Source organism: Orycteropus afer, unplaced genomic scaffold (assembly GCF_000298275.1).
Source record: "Orycteropus afer afer isolate SDZICR_OR568_19922 unplaced genomic scaffold, OryAfe1.0 scaffold00469, whole genome shotgun sequence".
Taxonomy (NCBI): Eukaryota; Metazoa; Chordata; class Mammalia; order Tubulidentata; family Orycteropodidae; genus Orycteropus; species Orycteropus afer.
In genome coordinates, this window is record NW_006922056.1 from 505,805 (window position 1) to 525,420 (window position 19,616).

At 52.0% G+C, this 19,616-nt stretch overlaps 2 protein-coding genes across 2 annotated transcripts; both read right to left on the reverse strand.

The window, feature by feature from the left end:
* Positions 1-756: 756 nt before the first annotated feature.
* On the reverse strand, positions 757-2,143 carry LIME1 (Lck interacting transmembrane adaptor 1). The gene is made up of 5 exons (XM_042782788.1): positions 2,046-2,143; positions 1,857-1,914; positions 1,698-1,785; positions 1,127-1,500; positions 757-1,011 (listed from the first exon to the last, which is right to left on the reverse strand). The coding sequence occupies exons 1-5, from the start codon at positions 2,141-2,143 to the stop codon at positions 757-759; spliced, it is 873 nt and encodes a 290-aa protein (XP_042638722.1).
* Positions 2,144-3,567: 1,424 nt separating this feature from the next.
* ZGPAT (zinc finger CCCH-type and G-patch domain containing) lies at positions 3,568-19,441 on the reverse strand. Its single transcript, XM_007954660.1, has 6 exons — positions 18,927-19,441; positions 5,688-5,821; positions 5,246-5,398; positions 4,513-4,632; positions 3,938-4,346; positions 3,568-3,706 (listed from the first exon to the last, which is right to left on the reverse strand). Exons 1-6 carry the CDS (start codon positions 19,439-19,441, stop codon positions 3,568-3,570), a joined length of 1,470 nt encoding a protein of 489 aa, XP_007952851.1.
* Positions 19,442-19,616: the final 175 nt, after the last annotated feature.

Genomic DNA, 19,616 nt, shown 5'->3' on the forward strand with positions numbered 1-19,616 from the left:
CGATGGACAGTGGCCCGGCCCCGCCCCCGGCTGCTCCCGCGCTTGGGGCCGAGCGAGGAGCGCCCTCAGCCCCACCCCCATGCCGCCCTCGGCCCCGCCCTCAGCACCGCCCCTGCGTTCGGGGCGGGGCGACAAACTTCCTAGGCCCCGCCCCCTGTCGCTCCCGCGCTGGGGACCGGGGGGGCGGAGCAAGGAGCGCCCCCGGCCCCGCCCAGCGGCTCGCCCCGTGCGCAGGCTCAGCCCGCGCGTCCCGCCGGTGAGGCCGCTGCCCCAGGGGCGTGGTCGTGCAGCCAAAGAGCCCGGTAAGGGCCGCGTCTCCTTGGCGGGCCTCCCGGGAGCAGGTTATCCTGTAACGCACGACCGCCCGTTCCGCACCCTGACACCTCTTATGCAACACTGGGGCTGGTGGCGGTGTACGCGCCCGGGGAGCTCAGGGTCCAAGTCCCGCCTCGGGGCAGCCCCCCGCTGCACTGGCCGGGTGGGCGCCTGCCTTTCGGCCTTCTCTGCCTTCCAGCCTGGCCTGCCTGGACACGACCTCAGGCGACAGGCCACTGTCTTCCCCCACCCCCGCCATGGCAGGGAGCCCGCACCAGGCGAGGAGGAAGGGGTGGTGGCCCTCTTCCATTCCACTCCAGGCAATCCGCTGACCCTCCCCGGGCTTTCAGGAAAACGCAGCTGTGAGGGGCAGCGTTCATTCTCCGTGCAACGGGGATTTATTCAGACACAACGGGCCTCTGCTGTCCACACAGCAGGCCTCTAAGTCTTCCCTGTGGCTGGAGGGCTGGCGCCCTGTGTGTCCATTCCTGCTAACAGCCGGCCGGGGAGGATCCTACGCTCGCGGTCCACCTCCTGGATGCTCTCATATACATTTTCCAGGGGGTCGTGGTCCACACCCCGGCCCCTCTGCAGGGGACCCCAGGACGATCTGCCATCCTCAGGGTCTGGCTGCTCCGTGGTGGGCCCTGTATCCTTTCTTTTAGGCTTGTTGACCTTGGAGTACAGCATGTCCACCTGGAAAGAGGAAGCCACCCAGAGAGGGGTCAGCACCACCTGTCCTCCAGAGATTCACCCAGCCCCTCCCCCCCCCGCCCCCCCCCCCCCCCCGCAGCCTCCCCGCCCACCTTACCTGGGTGGCTGGGGTCACCTCAGCCTTCCCCTGGTGCCCTTGGGGGCCTTTGTCTGTCCCCTTGAGCTTCTTGACACAGGCATATTCGGCCACCACGGGTCCCAGCCCCGGCCCAGGCCTCGCCCAGCCGATGGTCAGGCGGGCCCCTGACCACACCTCAGGGCTGGCTGCCAGGCTGGCTCTGGGGAGTGCAGCCAGCCCCACGTTGGAATAAGTGGCCTCAGGGCCGGTGGGGGCCAAGGTGGCGATGCCAGGCAGGGGCCGGGGAAGCTCTTGGTGTGCAAAAGCCGAGGGTGCTGCAGGAGGCCTTGGGGTGCCTCTGTACCCCTCCAGCCAGTGTGGGTGCAGGAGGTCCATGCTGGCAGGCCGTGGGGCTGGGGGGGGGGGTCAGGGCAAAGGTCCCTCGGAGGAAGCAGCATGGCCCCGAGCAGTTTGAGGGGCCCAGCATGGTCAGGGTGCAAGGAGCAGCCCTGGCCTAGGCACCCCTCACTTAGGCCACCCCACACCCTGTGCCCCATGCTGCACCCCAGTCCCCACCCCACGTGCCTCGTCCAGCCCCCCCCCCCTTCACCTTGGCTGTGTCGAGGCCCCCGGTGCAGCTCGTGCAGCCTGGTGTCCGACTTGCTGAGGGCGCAGAGTTGGGTCGGTCTCAACGGTGACTGTGGGTGGGGAAGGCCGGTTGGCAACCTGCCTGCTCTTCCAGCCCATTCCCAGGACGCCCGGCACTCACCTCATCTGCTGGCATCAAAGCACCTTGCAAGCCTGCTCGAGGCCTCGGCACCCGCTTCCTGGGGGTGAGAGGGCCATCAGGCCAGAGTGGCAGAGTTGGGGCCAGGAGCCAGCAGCCCTTTCCTGCCTTGGCCCCTGACTTGGACCCCCGAGTTAGGGGTACAGGGGAGACGGGAATGGATGGTTGTACCTGTGGCAAGCCGTGCACAGTGCCCACAGCCCAAGGAGCAGCGTGAAACTGGCGAGGACCCAGAGGGCAGGAGGGGCCAAGGGCAGCTGCAGCCCCATCACCACACCTGGCCTGGGGTGGAGAGAGAGGGTGCTGGGGCCGGGGCGGGGGTCCCAGTCCCAGCAGCCCTGCACCTGGCTCTGCCTGGCGGTCTCCTTGCACTGACTCAGCACACAGGAAACCCCAGGCCTGCGCCCTCCTCCCCCAAGACCTCAGCACCTCTCCAGCTGGTCCCAGTGACGGGATGGGAGATGAGCTCTGCTGCTTGTCCCTATAAAGACCTTACGGGTGACATAGTACCAGCCAAGCACGGGCCAGTGAGGAGAGGTAGTCAGCTGTGGACTGACCCAGGCTTGTTGTGCCCAAACATAAGGCCTAGGGAAACCCAAGGATACACTCACTCTAGGCTGCAAGTGGCAGCCCCTGCTGGCTGGGCCTGGTGACACCCCCATGCCACCCATGCAAACCCCGGTTCCCTGTGCTGGAAAGGGCCAGAGAGGGGGCTGCTCTGGGCTCTGAGTGCTCACTCACTCACCTGGCTCAAGCCCACCCCTCCCAGCATCCCCTGACACAGGATATGTCTGTCCCCTTGCTGGGGTCCTAGCAGGGCTGTGGGGTGAGGTGCGACACCCGCCACGCGGCCCTGCTTAGAGCAGTGGGGAAGACGAGGGGGAGGGGGAAAGCCCACGTCTCCAGCTTGTTCTCCAATCCTCCTGCCCGATGGGGCTCCTGGCCCTCCAGGCTGGGTCCTCACACCCCACAGATGGCCCGAAGGACGCTGGGTGCCAGTGCAGTACTTACCCTGGCCTGGGCCCGGCGCTTTCACAGCCTCTGGGCGGGAGCCGGCAGCCTGGGCGTGCCCCAGCTGTGCCCCCACCTCACTTCCTGCTGTGTGTCTCAGCGCCTTCCTACCTAGCCAAGGCCTAAACTACTCCCCCCAGGTCTAGAAGTGACTCGGTGACGGAGACTGACGTTTCCACTCTGATCACTGCGTGGCCACCCTCCTCAATGTCTCCACTGTGCAGGTGATGAGACCCCTTAATTAAGGAGACCATGGCCAAGTGCTGGGGCCCATGGTGGGATGAGGCCACACCAAGCACCAGATAACCTCAGATGGCCACTACAGGACCCCATCTCCCACCACAGCAGCCCACATCCCACCTCACGCTAGAGATGTCTGCTAACATGGTGGGCAGCCCCAGCCGGAGAAGTGGGGATGCCCATCTTTACAGCTACCTCCAGACCCCCAGAAGCCAGCCCACCTGTCCTCACAGCCCCTTGCAGATAACCCGCTCCTATAGCAGCCAAATGTCCACTGAGACGTGTCATGAAATCACTTTAATGTCCTAGCTCAAGAAGCTTTAAGATGCTGGCAAACATGTCCAGAGGGGACCCCCACCCTCTGTCCAGTGGACAGGGTCCAGGCCAGCAGCACAGGGCTAGGGTAGGGTCCCAGGGTCTGTTCCAGAAGCTGCAGGTGACCCTAGAATTCAGTCATCTTCCTGTGGGTGTCCGCCTTCCTCTGCTCTCGCTGCAGCCCCGCTTCCTGGTCCTGAAGCTGCCCAAGCTGCCGCTGGGCACCCGCCAGCTTCTCCTGCAGCCGGGCTGCCGCCACACTGTGCCTACAGAAGGCCTGTAGTTAGTGTGGGCTGCACCTGCCACCCCCGAGCCCAGGTGCCCCAGTACCACCTCCTGTTGGCCAGACCCTCCTACAATCAGCATGCCACTCAAAGGTCAGCCTGAGCCCCTCTATGCTGTGTAACCCCCCCGCCCAGTACAAACCCTAGTACTGGCCCCCTGATCCCCACTGGCACCCTCACTACCGCCCCCCTTCCTGTACACGCCCCGAATACCGGCCGGCATTACGGGCGAGGGCCTCCTGGATACTGCGGATGTCCCGCTGGGTCCGCCCGATCTGCTCCTCAGTCTGAACAAGCCGCAGACTCAGGGCCCTCTTGGTACTCTTGCTGGCGTGGTAGGCTTCCTTGCCACCCCTCGCCCCCAAGGCATCCGCCCTCCCCTCCAGCACTCTGGGAGCCGAGGCCTGTAGCTTCTCATTTAGGAAGTCAAACACGTCCCGAGGTGGGGGTTGGCCCGCAGGCGCAACTCCCTTTCCCCTACACTTGGGGGGCCGGTGGGGACCAGCCTTGCCCCCCTTCACCCTCCTCTGGAGGGCCTCTGTGCACTGGTCCAGGGACTTCCCTCGGGGCAGCACCACAGCATGGATGGGCTCCACCCGGCCCTGTGAGTTTCGGCCCAGACCTGGGGAGACATGGCACTGGCTGTGCTGCTGGCCCCTGCCCTCCCAGGACAGTACCCACCCCTCCAGTCCCCCCCAAGGGCAGGGTACCCACCCTTCCCATCCACTACTCTCAGGATGGTGCATCCACTCCTACCAGCCCCCACCCCCTCAGGACAGCACACCCACCCTTCCCAGGCTCATAGCCCATCTTGGCCAGGAGTCTGGAGCCAATGCCTCGAGTGTGCACCTCCCAGCCAGCGAAGGCTGCTCTGCTGATCCCATCTGCTCCGGCCTCGTTGTCCACAACTACAGAGCACAGAGGACAGCACCGCACTGGGCCGATGCAGCCTGACCCAGAGGGCCCAGTGGGCACCCTGGCTCCACCCTGCCCAGGCCTGCTTGGGCTCACGTGACTACCAAGCAGTCCCTTGGCAGAGCTTCTGCCCCATGCTCTCTGTCGCCACCTGCCTGGCCACCCACTGACATGCAGCAGCACAGCCTCTTCTCTCTGACTCCACCAAGGCAGCAGGCTCCGCCTCCCATCGCCATCAAATGGGGCTTCAGACAAGGTCAACCTAGGGCATGAACCCTGACAACTCCACCCGCCTTCTTCCTAGCTGACCTGGATGGTGGTGGCATCTTGCACGTGGCGGGGTGTGTAGTGTGTGTGTGTGTGTGTGTGTCACCCACTCTGTGCCTCCCTAACAGACACCCTCCCCATACCCATGTCCCATGGTCACTTCCTGTGCATCCATTTTCTCCATGGCTCCTGCACCAGCTCCGACACAGAGCCCACTGCTGCGGCCGTGTCCATCCCGTCTGCTCCCCTGCAGCTCCTGGTGGCGCTCAGCACCAGCCTCTCCCTCTGCACTTCCACCCCCCTCCCACAGGCAGAGCTCCTCCCGCCCCACCCCCACACCTCTGGCATAACTGGAATCATCGGCGCCACCGTCAGAATCAGAGGACTCTGTGGGTTCCATGCGCAGTGGGGGCAGCACGCTGTCCCCCTCCACCACGACCTCCTTCAGCAGCAGGGAGTCAAATTTGACTGTGTAGAAGCCGCCATCCACATCTGAGGTGGGACAGGACAGGTTTCAGGTGAGCAGCCCCAGTGGACAGGAGTGGATCCAGAGGGGTCCACTCACCTAGGACCTCAGAGCCAGGTCCTAATAGCTGACTCAAGGGAGGTGGAAAGGACCACATGGCAGTAACATGGCAGAAACACAGGAAGGGCTGCCCAGGAAGGGCCCTTAAGGAGTACCCATGGGTCAGGGAAATCATCAAAAACAGAAGGAATGCCAGCCAACACCCTTGACTCCACAGGGACATGGGCCACATCACTAGGGCCACCGATGCCTTACCCGTGACCCGTGCTGGGTGCCACAGGCCATCCCGGTGCTTGGCCAGACACGCAGAGCCAGCCTGCAGCGAACTCAGGTCTGGGTCTCGGAAGGGGCGAAGCTCGTCCACAGAGACCACCTGCCCATGGGAGAATCTGCAGAGAGGGGCACAGGGGTGGGGCTCAGACAGGCACACTGGCCCCACTACTGGGGACCTTGTCCTGGGAGGGGCATCCACGTGGGCACACACTTGTGTGTGTATACACACACATATACACACCATTCAACATACATATACACATGCAAATACAGATGTGTGCACACACGTATATATGCACACACATATCTATACATACACACACATGCACACATACATATGTACACACAAGATATATCTACTCCCACATATACGTGCACAGACACATGTACTCACATACACGTGCATGATCATATACAGACATACACACGTACAGACATGTACGTGCACACACATACATGCATATGCACACACATACAGAAATAAATATATACATATACACACATGAACATATAAATATATGCACACATACACATGCTTTCACTATATACACTCACACATACATATGTACACATGCACACATGCATATACACATAGTACACATACACTCATACTGACACATATATGTGTACACAAACACATACACAGAAACACATGCATACACTCACAACACCCCTTTAGTCACACAGATATACACAGATATAGACACACGTACACATACATTCAGTCTACCACACGTGCATATACACACGTGTATACACACACACAAGTGCACACACACACACTCTAACACTCTATCAAGATGGTCTTAGCTACTTGAGGAAGATGCCTTGGGCCGACGCCCAGCTTTCTGAGCCGCAGTAACAATTTGCCAGATAAGCTTGTGATCACAACTTCCCATGGACACTCACCCAACCTGAAGCTCAGGTTACTAAGCAAGGTATGTGTGTGTTCATGTGTATGTAGGTATGCATGTGCATATACATGTGCATGCATATGCACACAGCAGTGTGCTTGAGCCCTCCCAGAGGGAGAGGGGGAGGGAGGGAGCGAAAAGAGAAGGAGAGAAGGAGGGAGAAAGAGAGAGAGGAGGGGAGGGAGAGGGGAGGGAGGGAGACAAAGGGAGGGAGAAAAGGGGGTCCGGGGAGAGGGTGAGAGATCCAGCAATGTACATAAAGAATTACACACCATGACCAAGGCTGGTACAGCAGTCAAAGACCAATGTAAACCCATCATGTCCACAGGCTACAGGAAAATCACATGATTGTATGAATTGATGCAGAAAAGGCACCTGACAAAATCCAAACCCAGTTTGTCATAAAAAAAACAAAACAAAACTCTCTCAGTAAACTAGGAATAGAGGGGAACTTCCCCAACTTGATAAAGAAAATTTACCAATAACCCTATAGCGAACTCCATTCTTAATGTCAAGGAATTAGATTCTTTCCTACTAAGATTAGAACAAGGTAAGGATGCCCTCTCTCACCACTCCTATTCAACATTACTGGAAGTCCTACTGAACACAATTACTCAACAAAAGGTATACAAATTAGGAAGGAAAAATTAACTATCTTTGTTCACAGGTGATAGGACTGTCTATGTAGAAAGTCCCAAAGAATTGACAACAACGAAAATAAACTCCTAGAACTAATAAGTGAGTAGAGCCAGGCTGTAGGGTACAAGGCTACTACACAAAGCCAATGCCTTCCCTAGACACCAGCAATGAGCAATTGCAATTTCAATGTCTAGACACAACAAGGAGCTCTGGTGGCACAGTGCCTAAGGTATCTGAATGCCAACCAGAAGGTCAGTGGTTCAAACCCACCAGCCCCTCCATGGGAGGAAGATGAGGCAATCTACTTCCATAAAGATTTACAGCCTTGGAAACCCAATGGGGTTTCCATGAGTCAAAACTGACTGGATGGCAGTGGGTGTCTGGTTTAAACACGACACTGACATTAGCGCACACATAAACAAATGAGAAGAATGAAATACTTAGTGTGGTGAAATGAGTTGAGTTCCTTTATGTGACCTTTTGCCTTGGTTCATTGGAAAAACAACTTGAGAGGTTTTTCCTCTAAGCCATGAGGAGTTAGCTTTATCCTAGTTTTCCATCCCAGAGAATTTCTTACTTTTGTCCAGGTTGACTGACATTTCCTGGGTAATTTGTAAACAACCTGTGGTTTGATACTTTTCTTCTGGTCCAGGGCTGCAGCCTGCCCTGGGACTGCTATGCACCTTGCAGGGATTGGTCAATAGAGTATGCATATGAAATGACTACAGACTATGCAAATGAAGTGTCTGTGGCCTACCAAGAGTGGAGAGATGGTTGGTCAGTTCATGGTCTTGATAGGAGGGCCATGCCTTGAAAGTGATAAAAACCAAAGAGAACCAAACTCACTGCAGTCTAATCGGATCTGACTCATAGCAACCCCTCCTTGGGTTTCCAAGGCAATATTTCTATGGAAGTAGATTGCCCAACTTTCGTTCCAAGGAGTGGCTGGTGGGTTTAAACCACCAGCCTTCTGGTTAGCCGTCAAATGCCTTAGGCACTATGCCACCAGAGCTCCTTTGAAACTGATGAAGAGTTTGCTTATATCTGCAGCCAAACCACAAAGGTCAGCAGACAGAAGAAAGGAGAAAAGAAAAAAGAAGAAAAGGCAAAAAGGCAAGCAACAGCAAGGAGTGAGAGGTGAAGAACCTCCTGGAAGAGCTGTAACACTGGCCAAAGGCCACAATACTGAAAAGAGCCACAGGCCCAGAAGAGGCCCTGTGGCGGGCAGTGGGAAGAGGTCCAGGAGGGGGCCTTGCAGCAGAGTTGGCAGTGATGGCAGAAACCTGCTGCTAGGGATATGGCTGAGCAAAGCTGCTGCAGTGGCTCTGAGCTGGGTCAGTCAGCAATGGAGAGGCCAATGGAGAATGGGCTGTCCTGAGGGGGCACAGATCAGAGGGGTGCGCTTGTCCGAGAGGAGGGTCAGCCGAGAGTTGCTGAGAGAGCTGTCCTGACGGGAAAGTTGTGTTCTCTCATTCCAGGAACACGCCAGGCTTTGCCCACTTGCTTCCTCATCCTGATTCCAAGTTGTAGTCTGTTGTCCTTGATTAAGAATTGAACCTGCTACTTCCTTAGTAACCGTAAGTACAGTCTGTGAGCTGTGTGTGGCCACTGCAATGGATTATCAAACCCAGCAGAGAAGGAGAGAGTGCCATGGCAGGAATGCTGGTGTCTGAATTAGTGAAAAGGTTGGAGAGAGGAGGTGTGTCTGACCTCCATCTCATAGGACTTATCTTCAGGCTGATCTTGATTCTCCTTTTCCCTCCTGAAGTTAGACAGGGTCTGATGCTACTACTACAGTTTCACACTTAAGTATAATCTGAGAAAATATATATAAGACCTATGTGAGGAAAACTACAGAATTCTGATTAAAAGAAAAAGTTGTAAATAAATGAAGATATATTCCATGTTCATGGACAAACCAAAAACCAGACCCACTGCTATCAAGTTGATTCCAAGTCATAGTGACCCTTTAGAAAAGAATGGAACTGCCTCATAAGGTTTCCAAGGCTATAAATCATTGCAGAAGCAGATAGCCACATCTTTCTCCAGTGAAGTGGCTGGTAGGTTTGAACAACCAACCTTTTCTTTAGCAGCCAAGTGCTTTAACCACTAGGTCACCAGAGCTTTTGTTCACAGATAAGAGGACTCGGTATTATTAAGATGTCAGTTCTCCGCAACTTGATCTATAGATTCAGTGCAATCCCCATCAAAGTACCACCAACTTACTTTATGGATACTGACAAACGGATTCTGCGTGGGAAGACAAAATGCCCAGAAGAGCCAATATAATACATAAGAAGAACAGAGTTGGAAGACTGAAATAACAGAACTTCAAGACAGCTACAGTGATCGAGACAGTGTGGTAATGGCGACAGGACAGCCAGATCAAGGGCACAGACAAGAGCCCAGAGTAGAGCCACAGAAATACAGTCAACTGATCTTGAGCAAAGTAGCAAGACAATTCAATGGCGAAAGGATGGTCTTCTGCACAAGCAGTGCTGGAACAAATGGGACACCCACATGCAAAAAATCAACCAAGACACTGACTGTACGCAGAAGTCAGAATGGACCACAGACCAAAACGTAAAACGCAGCATCAGAGAACTGCCAGACAGCAACGTAGGAGAAAATCTCAGCCATCTTGGATTTGGTGATGAGGTTTTTTTGTTTGTTTGTTTGTGATGAGTTTTTAGATAAAACACAAAAACACAACCCATGAAAGAATAAAAATCATTAAGTTGGATTCATTTAAACAAAAAACTTGTGCTTTACAAAAGAAACTAGTAAGGCAGTGAAAAGAAAGGCCACAGACTGGGAGACATCTGTAAAACAATCGCCTGATAAGGGCTTAAGCAAAACAGGACTGATAAAGAATCTGTAGCCAAAATACACAAAAACCCCAAAACCAAACTCATGACCGTTGAGCCATGATTCCGACTCATAGCAACCCCCATTGGGTTTCCAAGGTGATAAATCTTCCTTCCACAGAGCTAATGATGGGTTTGAACCACCAGCTTTCTGGTTAATAGTCAGATGCTTTAGGCACTGTGCCACCAAAGTTCCTTAAAATATATAAAGACCTCTTAAAACTCAATAATAAGAAAAAAATACAATTTAAAAATGAGCAAAAGATCTGGACAGACTCCTTACCAAACAAGATACAGGGATGGCAAATAAGCACATGAAAAGACGCTCAACATTCTATGTCATTTAAGGAATTGTCAACCAAAACAAAGTGTTATCACTCCACACTCGTCACTGTTCGGTGCCACTGAGTCGGTTCCGGTTCACGCACACCAGAATGAAACACTGCCCGGGCCTGAACCATGCTCACGATCTTTGCTCTGCTGGAGTCCACTGCTGCAGTCACTGTGACAGCCCATCTCACTGAGGGTCTTCCCCTTTTTAGTGACCCTCTACTTCACCAAGTATGACATCCTTCTCCAGGGACTGGTCCCTTCTGACAATGTGACCCAAGTATGAGAGATGAGGTCTGGCTAGCCTCACTTCTAAGGAGCATTCTAGCCGCACTTCTTCCAGAACAGATTTGTTCATTCTTCTGGCAGTCCACGCAATTGTCAGTATTCTTCACCAACACCACTGCATTAATTCTTCTTTGGTCTTCCTTATTCACTGTCCCACTTTCCCATGCATATGAGGCTACTGAAAATACCACGTCTTCAGTCAGGAGCACCTTAGTCTTAAAAGTGACAGCTTTGTTCTTTGACACTTTAAAAAGGTCTTCTGCAGCACATGTGCCCAGTGCAATATGTTGTCTGATATCCTGACTGCTGCTTCCATGGCATTGATTGTGGATCCAAATAAAATGAGATCCCTGACAATGTCAATCTTTTCTCCATCTATAGTGATGTTGCTTACTGGTCCAGTTGTGAGGATTTCTGTTTTCTTTTGTTGAGGTGTAATCCATACTGAAGGCGGTAGTCTTTGATCTTCATTGGTAAGAGCTTTAAGTCTTCTTCACTTTCAGCAAGCAAGGCTGTGTCATCTGCATATTGCAGGTTGTTAATGAGTCTTCCGCCAATCCTGATGCCACATTCTTTTTCATATAGTCCAACCTCTCAGATTATTTGTAGTAATATATAGATTGAACGAGTCTAAGAAAATTGGAAGTTGTCAAAAATGAAATGGAATGCATAGAGATCAGTATCTTAGGCACTAGTGAGCTGAAATGGACTAGTATTGGCCATTTTGAATCAGACAACCATAGGGTCTACTATGCCAAGAATGACAAATCAAAGAGCAATGGCCTCACGTTCATTGTCAAAAAGAATGTTTCAAGATCTATCCTGAAGTACAATGTTGTCAGGGAGTGATAGGATAATATCCATATACCTACAGGGAAGACCAGTTAGTGCTACTATTATTCAAATTTACTCACCAATCACTAAAATCAAAGATGAAGAAATTGAAGATTATTAACCAACTTCTGCAGTCTGAAATTGACTAAACATGCAATCAAGATGTATTGATAATTACTGGTGATTAGAATGCGAAAGTCAGAAACAAAGAAGCGTATGGAAAATATGGCCTCAGTGAAAGAAATGATGCCAGAGATCACATGACAGAATTTTGCAAGGCCAATGACTTATTCACTGCAAATGGCTAATACCCTTTTCAACAACATAAACAGCATCTATACACGTGGATCTTGCCAGATGGAATACACAGGAATTAAGCTGCCTACATCTATATAAAGAGTCAAAGGAAAAGCTCAGTATCATCAGTCAGAGCAAGGTCAGGAGGTGACTGTGGAACAGACCATCTACTGCCCATATGCAAGTTCAAGTTGAAGCTGAGAAAAATTAAAACAAGTCTATAACAGCCAAAATACCTTGATTATATCCCACCTGAACTTAGAAATCATCTGAAGAACAGATTTGATGTACTGAACACCAATGACTGAAGACCAGACGAGTTGTGGGATGACATTAAAAACATCATACATGAAGAAAGCAAAAGATCATTAAAAAGACAGGAAAGGAAGAAAAGACCAAAATGGATGTCAGAAGAGACTCTGAAACTTGCCCTTGAATGGAGAGTAGCTAAAACAAATGGAAGAAATTATGAAATAAAAGAGCTGAACAGAAGTATTCAAAAACTGGCTTGAGAAGACAAAGTAATAAAACGTAACGTGCAAAGACCTGGAACTAGAAAACCAAAAAGGAAGACCACGTTTAGCACTTCTCAAGATGAAAGAACTGAAGAAAAAATTCAAACCTCAAGTTGCAATATTAAAGGATTGTACGGGCAAAAGACTGAACAATGCAGGAAAAATCAAAAGAAGATGGAAGGAGTACACAGTCACTGTACCAAAAGAATTGGCTGACATTCATCCATTTTAGGAAGTAGCATATGACCAAGAACCAATGGTACTGAAGGAAGAAGTCCAAGCTGCGCTTAAGGAAATGACGAAAAAAACAAGGTTCCAGGAATTGACAGGCTATCCATTGAGATGTTTCAACAAGGGGATGTAGCACTAGAGGCACTCCCTCATTCATGCCAAGGAATCCGGAAGATACAGAAAGACACAGAGGAGCCTTAAATGCACGCCAAGTGAAGGAAGCCAGTCTGAAGGCTATAACTGGACAAACTCCATTGTGGGACATTCGGGAAAAGACCAAACTATATCAACAGTGAGAAGATCAGTGGTCTTTAGGAACCCAGAGGCAGGAAGGGAGAGATGAGCAGGGGGAGCCCAGGGCATGTTAAGGCAGTGAAAATTGTTCTGTATGACACCATCATGGTGGACTTGTGACATTTTACGTTTGTCAGCACCCACAGAGCTGTACAACAGTGAACTCTCATGTAAATTATAAATTGTAATAACAATTGTTATTGTTAATAACAATGTATCAGTATTGGCTCATCAACTGTGTACGGATGTATTCCAATGCACCACCAAAACCAAAAAAATAAAACCAAACTCACCGCCATCAACTTGAATCCAACTCATAGTGACCCCTCCTTGGGTTTCCGAGGTGGTATCTCTACAGAAATCTTCCTTCCAAGGAATGGCTGGTGGATTTGAACCGCCAGCCTTCTGGTTAGCGTCAGATGCCTTAGACACCACACCACCAGAGCTCCTCCAACGCACCACATCCAAGCCAATTCCAACTCACAGTGCCCCTAAAGGACAGAGTGGAACTACCCCAGAGGGTTTCCAATTGTCAGTCTTTATGGAAGCCGACTGCCTCATTTTTCTCCTGCATAGTGGCTCCTGTGTTCAAACTGCCAACTTTTGGTTAGCAGTTGAATGCTTTAACCACTGTGCCGCCAGAGTCCTACACCAATGCAAGATGGCAACAGAGGAAACTGGGCGAGGGAGAGGGAACTCATAGGCGTTCTCAGTCCTTCCTGCTCAATTGTTGCATAAATCTAAAACTGCTCTTAAAAAGTAATTTAAAAAAGGAACTAAGAAACACTCTGAAAATCAAGATGTGAAAAACAAGATAAAAGGAACTGAAGGGAAACTGCCAAGCTCTAGAGCTCTGGTGGCATACTGCCTAAGGCATCTGACTGCTAACCAGAAGGCTAGTGGTTCAAACCCAGCAGCCACTCCTCAGAAGAAAGACTGGGCGATCTACTTCCGTAGAGATACTGCCTCGGAAACCCAAGGAGGGGTCACTATGAGTCGGATCCAACTCCATGGCAGAAAGACAGGTCAAGAAGAGCCAGCAGGGGTGAGACATATGTTGAAACTAATTCCTGAAAACAAAACACAAAAGGTTTGAAACTACCCACTGAAAGATCATACCATGTTTCTGAAAATATCAGCTCAGAATGGTCAACAGCAAGATGTATTTTAGGAAAATGACTGAACTTTATAAAGAAAAAGCAGCAGTCTTTTGGCCTCAGAGGCAAAAAGAACGTGTGACTTACAAGGGAAACGCAATTCGGTACCAGAGCTTCTGTGGTTTCTGACAGGAAAAAACTGAGTGATATGTACAAATGATCAAGGAAGGGTTTTCTATGCCACATAACTGCCCTTCCAGTGTGAGGGAAACAAAACACATCAAGCTGTGAGAGCCAGGGCCCCCTCCTAAGATGACAAAGTGCCGAAAGAATGTAGGGGCATCCTGAACCTTCATAAGGGGGAGAAGGATCAAGATCCACATCAACAGCCCAAAGCCGATTCCCACAAGGCAGAGGTTGGACAAGCCACCACCCTCCAACCTTCTCACCAATCCTGACATCAGCTATCGCTCACAGCACTCTATTTCTCTGCTGTCTTGGATAACTGGTTGCAATGGCCATACAGAACTCACAGATTATTTAAGGGGGAAACACTAGGTTACAGTTCAGGTTGAAGAACATTCAAGGTACAATTCTTCATCAGGACAGCCTCCTCTTAGCCATGCCTGCAGGCATACCTCTCTTTGGCCCTTGGGCCCTCAGCCTGGCCTCTGTTCTGCTTGGGCAAGTGCTACAAAGGTTTTTTAGTTCTGTGGACAGGTGCCCACACAAGTACCCCCACTCTGCCAGTAAGCCTCCTGCCCATAGGCGCTTGGCTTTCTTGCTCCATGGCCTGGAAAGCTGGCAAGCTCACCGCTGTCTCGGGCTGGTCTCTTGGTTCTGTTGCCTCTGCTGCTGCAGGTTCTTTGTTACCACCTCAGCCAAGTGTTACAGCTCTTTCTCTCTCCTGGATCCAGGAAGTTCGGCGCAGGGATTGGGTCCAAAGGATGCTTCCACTCCTGAGTCTTCTTTCTTGATAGTAGTGAGTCTTCCTTTCCACCTCTGGGACAGCTCACTGTAAGCCTAGCAGATGACAAAACTGACCAATCCCCACATTAGGGTTCCATACACCTATTTGCCTGGTTTCACTCATGCAAGGGTGCCACGTACCTTACATATATTATTAACAAGCTACCCATTCCCCTTGGTGGGCCACAAGCACCTCACGTTTGCATAGTCCCACACAGTCGTCTGTGGGAGTCACAAAGACCATGGTTAGAAGAGCCATATGAAGTAATTCACTGCACCACACTAAGTGACCAGGAAGACACAAGACAGACAGGTAACAGGCATCAGGCAGAGCTCCTGTCTCACTGAGCCTCACTCAGGGCTAAAACGGAGATGACAGTGGCCATACCCTATGACAATGGAGACCTAGAACAATCAGAAAAAGTGGCAGGGAGAGTGTGGACTGTACCCAATAAGGAACTATAAACAGTTTTCATCATCATAGTTGGTGGTGGTGGGATGGGTGCTGACATTCTGTGTGAAAAGGAAGATAAGGCGATGAGTCATTATAGGACACCTGGCTTCTGTCTTCCTCTATGTCCTTAAGAACTAGCCTTCTTGGAGTAGAAGAGACTACAACTGTAATCCAAAAGAGGTTAGAGAGAAACACCACGGTCCTCGGTTTGAATCAGAAATACCAGTATGAACTCATGAGGTATCTCACCCTTAAAAATACAGATACATACATTGTGTTTGTGGTCTGTTGATTTCGAAAACAACAGACCACAAACACAATGTATGTGTGTGTCCATGTAAATCTACATATCCACCTGTATCTTCCAGCTCTGTCTGCCGGAAAGACCTGGAAACAGTGGCCATCCTGGAGTGTGGGTCTTGGGACACTGCATCCAGTTAAAAGGAGGTACGGCTTCTTGGAGAACTGGCAGAGTCCAAGTCTGGGGCAGGGGACACATGGGCAAGCATGGGACACCTGACCACCAGACAGCAAAGAAGCCACCAAAGACCACAGGTCACGTGGAAGAGACTTAGGAGCCAGCATTAAGAAGGTCCCATCGGGCAAAGACAGGACAACCGAACTTCGTTAAAGACTGAAAGTGCAATGGGGCGAAATCTATAAAACATATTTAATTCCATGAGTTCGTAAAGGTATTAGTTTTTTTAAAAGCTAATTCTTTATTTCTTAGGATGAAAAGAAAGCAACTTATCTCAGAAGCTAAATAAACAACAACAAAATAAACCTTTACTCTGTCTTTTCTATAGGAACTGTACTATTGAGTACTCAAATTATAGATGAGGACAAGTGTCTCTTCATAAAATTCCAGCTGATAAATGAAAAAGAACGGAGAAAAATGTGGAACAAAACTCAAAATCATGAAAAAGACCAGGCTTACTGGTCTGATAGACTGGTGAAACCCCTGAGACTATGTATGGCCCCTAGTCACCCTTTGGGCCTGGAATTGAACTCACTCCTGTGGCTTCCAGCCAAACAACAGACAGGCCTACACCGGAAGATGCACTCCTTAGAACAGTCAACTGTGGGAGACTGGAAGGGCAGCATGTGGGCAGGGAGACAGCTCAGAGGGCAGGAATGCGTAGGACAGAAGGACACAGGGAAAAGGTGACCACAGGCCAGAAGTGGGAAGAGAGCTGTTCCACTGTGGGGACTGCAATCAGTGTCATGAAACAAAGTGTGTGAACTGTTCAAATGAAAATCAATCTGCTCCATAAACCTTCAATTTAAAAAAAAAAAAAAATCAAAGTACATGGAAACAACTGCAAAGCTCCACTCTATAACCCTGATGAGTTAGTGGGGCACCAGCACCTGCCAACGTCACAGAAGAGCACAAGCGGCCATCACACGTTCCTGACGGCATAGCAGGCCTGGGTCTTGCTGGGGACCAAGCCGGGTCTGTGAGCCCCTGATCTTAGAGGGCTGGTTGGCTCCACAGGGCACCACCAGCGTCAAAGGCCCAGTCCCTCCACAGAAAACAGCAAGGACGGTTCGGGTGACAAGCCACAAGAAATACATGGAAGGCAATGTAATAAAAGTAGGCATTGTGGTTGCTTCCAGAAGAGGGAGAAGGCTGTGTGGGGCTGGGCAGGGAGGCTTTGGGGTTCAGTCTCTGAGTGATGACTACCAGGGTCATCACTTTCCCATGATGTGCTAAGCTATGTTTTACACTATGAAAACCTGCTGAGCATCAGGCACTGTTGGAAACTCCTTGTACGTATTAACACATTCTATCCTTTCAACATACATGTGACGCTCCTCCCCACTTACAGAGACTGAAAAAGGGTGAGGCTGAGTTACAGCAAACTGACAAAAATGTGGCCGACCTCACTAGTCATCAAAAAATGCATTAGAGCCAGACATCCTCTCACAAACTAGAAAATCTGACCACACCATGGGGAGCCATTGAAGGGGTCTGGGCCCTGACGAGGAACGAGGACTATACATGCACACCTGTACCACGTGGCCTTCTCGGCCAACTCTGCACGTGGGAGAAACCCTCCCTGAGCAAATGGAGGCATGGACTAGGACGTGTGCAGCACGAAGGGGGAACCATCAGGAGGACAGAGAATAAAAACATTGTGGGGTCGTACACATGGGCCTGCAAGGTTGCAGTTAAAACGAGCAGAAGGGCTCTGTGAACACCCATGTGGCTGTTCCTCCAGGGCATTCCAAGAGAGAGAGAGGAAGCAAGGTTCCAAAAGAGCTGTGCCATGTGACCCCTTTTATTTCAAAACAAAGCACCGATGTACTTAGACACACGTGTCTGTAAAGGACAAAAACATGCTACAATACACACCAAATTTGAGCTGTGGAAGCCAGGGGAGGTGCTGTGATGGTGTGCAGGCTAGAAGATACCTCAACGTCCCTACTGTATTTTAAAAAATCCAAAGCAAATTCAAGAAAATAACTTCTCAGCCCTGGGTGGTGACAAGGTGGGTGTTTAAAAGGCACTTCAGCCAGCTCCATCTCTTCTGAGCTCACTGGCTGTGAAATGGTGCCACTTCCAGGGCTCTGGTGCCAGAATTCTTACACGGCGCCCGACCCCAAGATACACCGCCAGGAAGCGTTGGGCCTCCTCATCCCCTCGGGACACCGCAGGCTTGCTGGGGTCTGCCAGGAAGACTGAGAGGTCTGCTGCTGTTCCTGGAGTTGGCTGCCTGGACACAGGTATCTCCACCGTGGTGGCCACGCTGAGGAAAGCATGGCTCACACACCGTTCTGTACACATAGCGCACATCTATAAGACTCACAGACAAAGAGGGAACAAAGAAAAGAAGCCTTTACCCAAATAAGACTTTGGACCCAACAGGAACCTATGAGGTGATAAGACAGTCAGAGAAAGAGAGCCAGCTCCTTAGACTGTTGGCTACAAAAGGGAAGTTATTGACTAGAAGGACCTATAGGTGTTCCTTCCAAAACCGGAGTGAAAATAAAATCACATACTTAATGAAAAGAGACACCTGGGCGCAACTGTGGAAACGTGGTCCTGAGCCAGGTACCACTGTAACACTGGGCAGGAAGGAGTGACCCAGTGACCTGCTCTTTTCACAACGTCTTTATCTGTTACAAGAGTATCTTGAGCAACTTACAGGTTAGAAGGACAGTAATCCCTACAAGATGCTTTGAAACGTTCCTGGGAAGGAAAAGTCGGTGGGGAGAAGGGATGGAGCAAGACTGGCACCCGCTGCCCGCTGGCAGAGCTGATGACAGGGCCGGGGCAGCGCTGTCCTACGGCTCTAGTTTCGGGCCCGTTGGAAACGCTCCCCGACCCAGGAGAGTGGCAGCGATTTCCTCCTGGGGAGGACAGGATGCGGGGCTGGGGGCCCGTGGAAGCCCAGCGGGCTGTAAGCAAGGGCCCTGTTGGGGTGCGCTGGGCCCGGCAGCCGCTCTGCGGCCCTGGGGACCAGGCTGCAGGTGCCCGGGCGCCTTTACCTGCAGTTCTCCTTGAAGCGGCACTTTCCCTCCAGGAAGAACGGGCAGGGCTTCAGGGCCTTATGCGTGGGGTACAGGTACAGCACGCGCACGGCGGCCGGGCCGTCCTGCGCCTGCTCGGCGCCCACCACCATGGCGTTGTGGTACTCCAGCGTGCCCCAGGGGCTGCGGTAGGGGGCGCTGACCTTGGTCCCGCTCAACGCGGCCCCGGCGGCCTCTTCGGGCAGCGCAGCCGCGGGCGCTGCGGGCGCTGCGGCGCAGGGTGCTCCGGCCGCCGCCTTCTGCACAGCCGGGTCCTCGACCAGGCCCTCGGGCTCCGCCCCGGCCGGCAGCCGACTCCTCCGGGCCGCTAGCAGGCTGCCCTCTGTGAGCTCGATCAGCTCGGCCAGGTCGCCCCGCAGCTGCAGCAGGTCGGCCTGCTCCGAGGCGTCCAGGCCGGCGCCTAGCGCCCGCTCCACCTGCTGCAGTTGCGCGCGGTACGTCTGCACGGCCGCCTGCAGGCTCTCCTCGTCCATCCCGGCTGGGGTTGGGCGCGTCCCGGGGGCCTCAGACCGGCGGCGGCGGGCGCCGTAACTGCAAGGGGAAGGCGGATGAGCGCACCGGCCGCCGCCTCCAGGGAGGCTGGCGCAGACCCGAGCCGTGCTCGCTCGGCCTCCGCGTAGCGGCTCCACGCCTGGCCCGCTGCAGCCT

What these genes read in the sequence shown, in the direction of transcription:
- LIME1 (XM_042782788.1), bottom strand. Translation starts at nt 2,143, where the DNA reads ATGGGGCTGCAGCTGCCCTTGGCCCCTCCTGCCCTCTGGGTCCTCGCC. An exon ending in CTTTGATGCCAGCAGATGAG is followed by an intron (nt 1,786 to 1,856) that starts GTGAGTGCCGGG and finishes CCCCACCCACAG; the next exon opens with TCACCGTTGAGACCGACCCA. An exon ending in AGGTGACCCCAGCCACCCAG is followed by an intron (nt 1,012 to 1,126) that starts GTAAGGTGGGCG and finishes TCCTCTTTCCAG; the next exon opens with GTGGACATGCTGTACTCCAA.
- ZGPAT (XM_007954660.1), bottom strand. Translation starts at nt 19,441, where the DNA reads ATGGACGAGGAGAGCCTGCAGGCGGCCGTGCAGACGTACCGCGCGCAA. An exon ending in CGCTTCAAGGAGAACTGCAG is followed by an intron (nt 5,822 to 18,926) that starts GTAAAGGCGCCC and finishes CCCTCTCTGCAG; the next exon opens with ATTCTCCCATGGGCAGGTGG. An exon ending in CTCGCCCGTAATGCCGGCCG is followed by an intron (nt 3,707 to 3,937) that starts GTATTCGGGGCG and finishes GGCCTTCTGTAG; the next exon opens with GCACAGTGTGGCGGCAGCCC.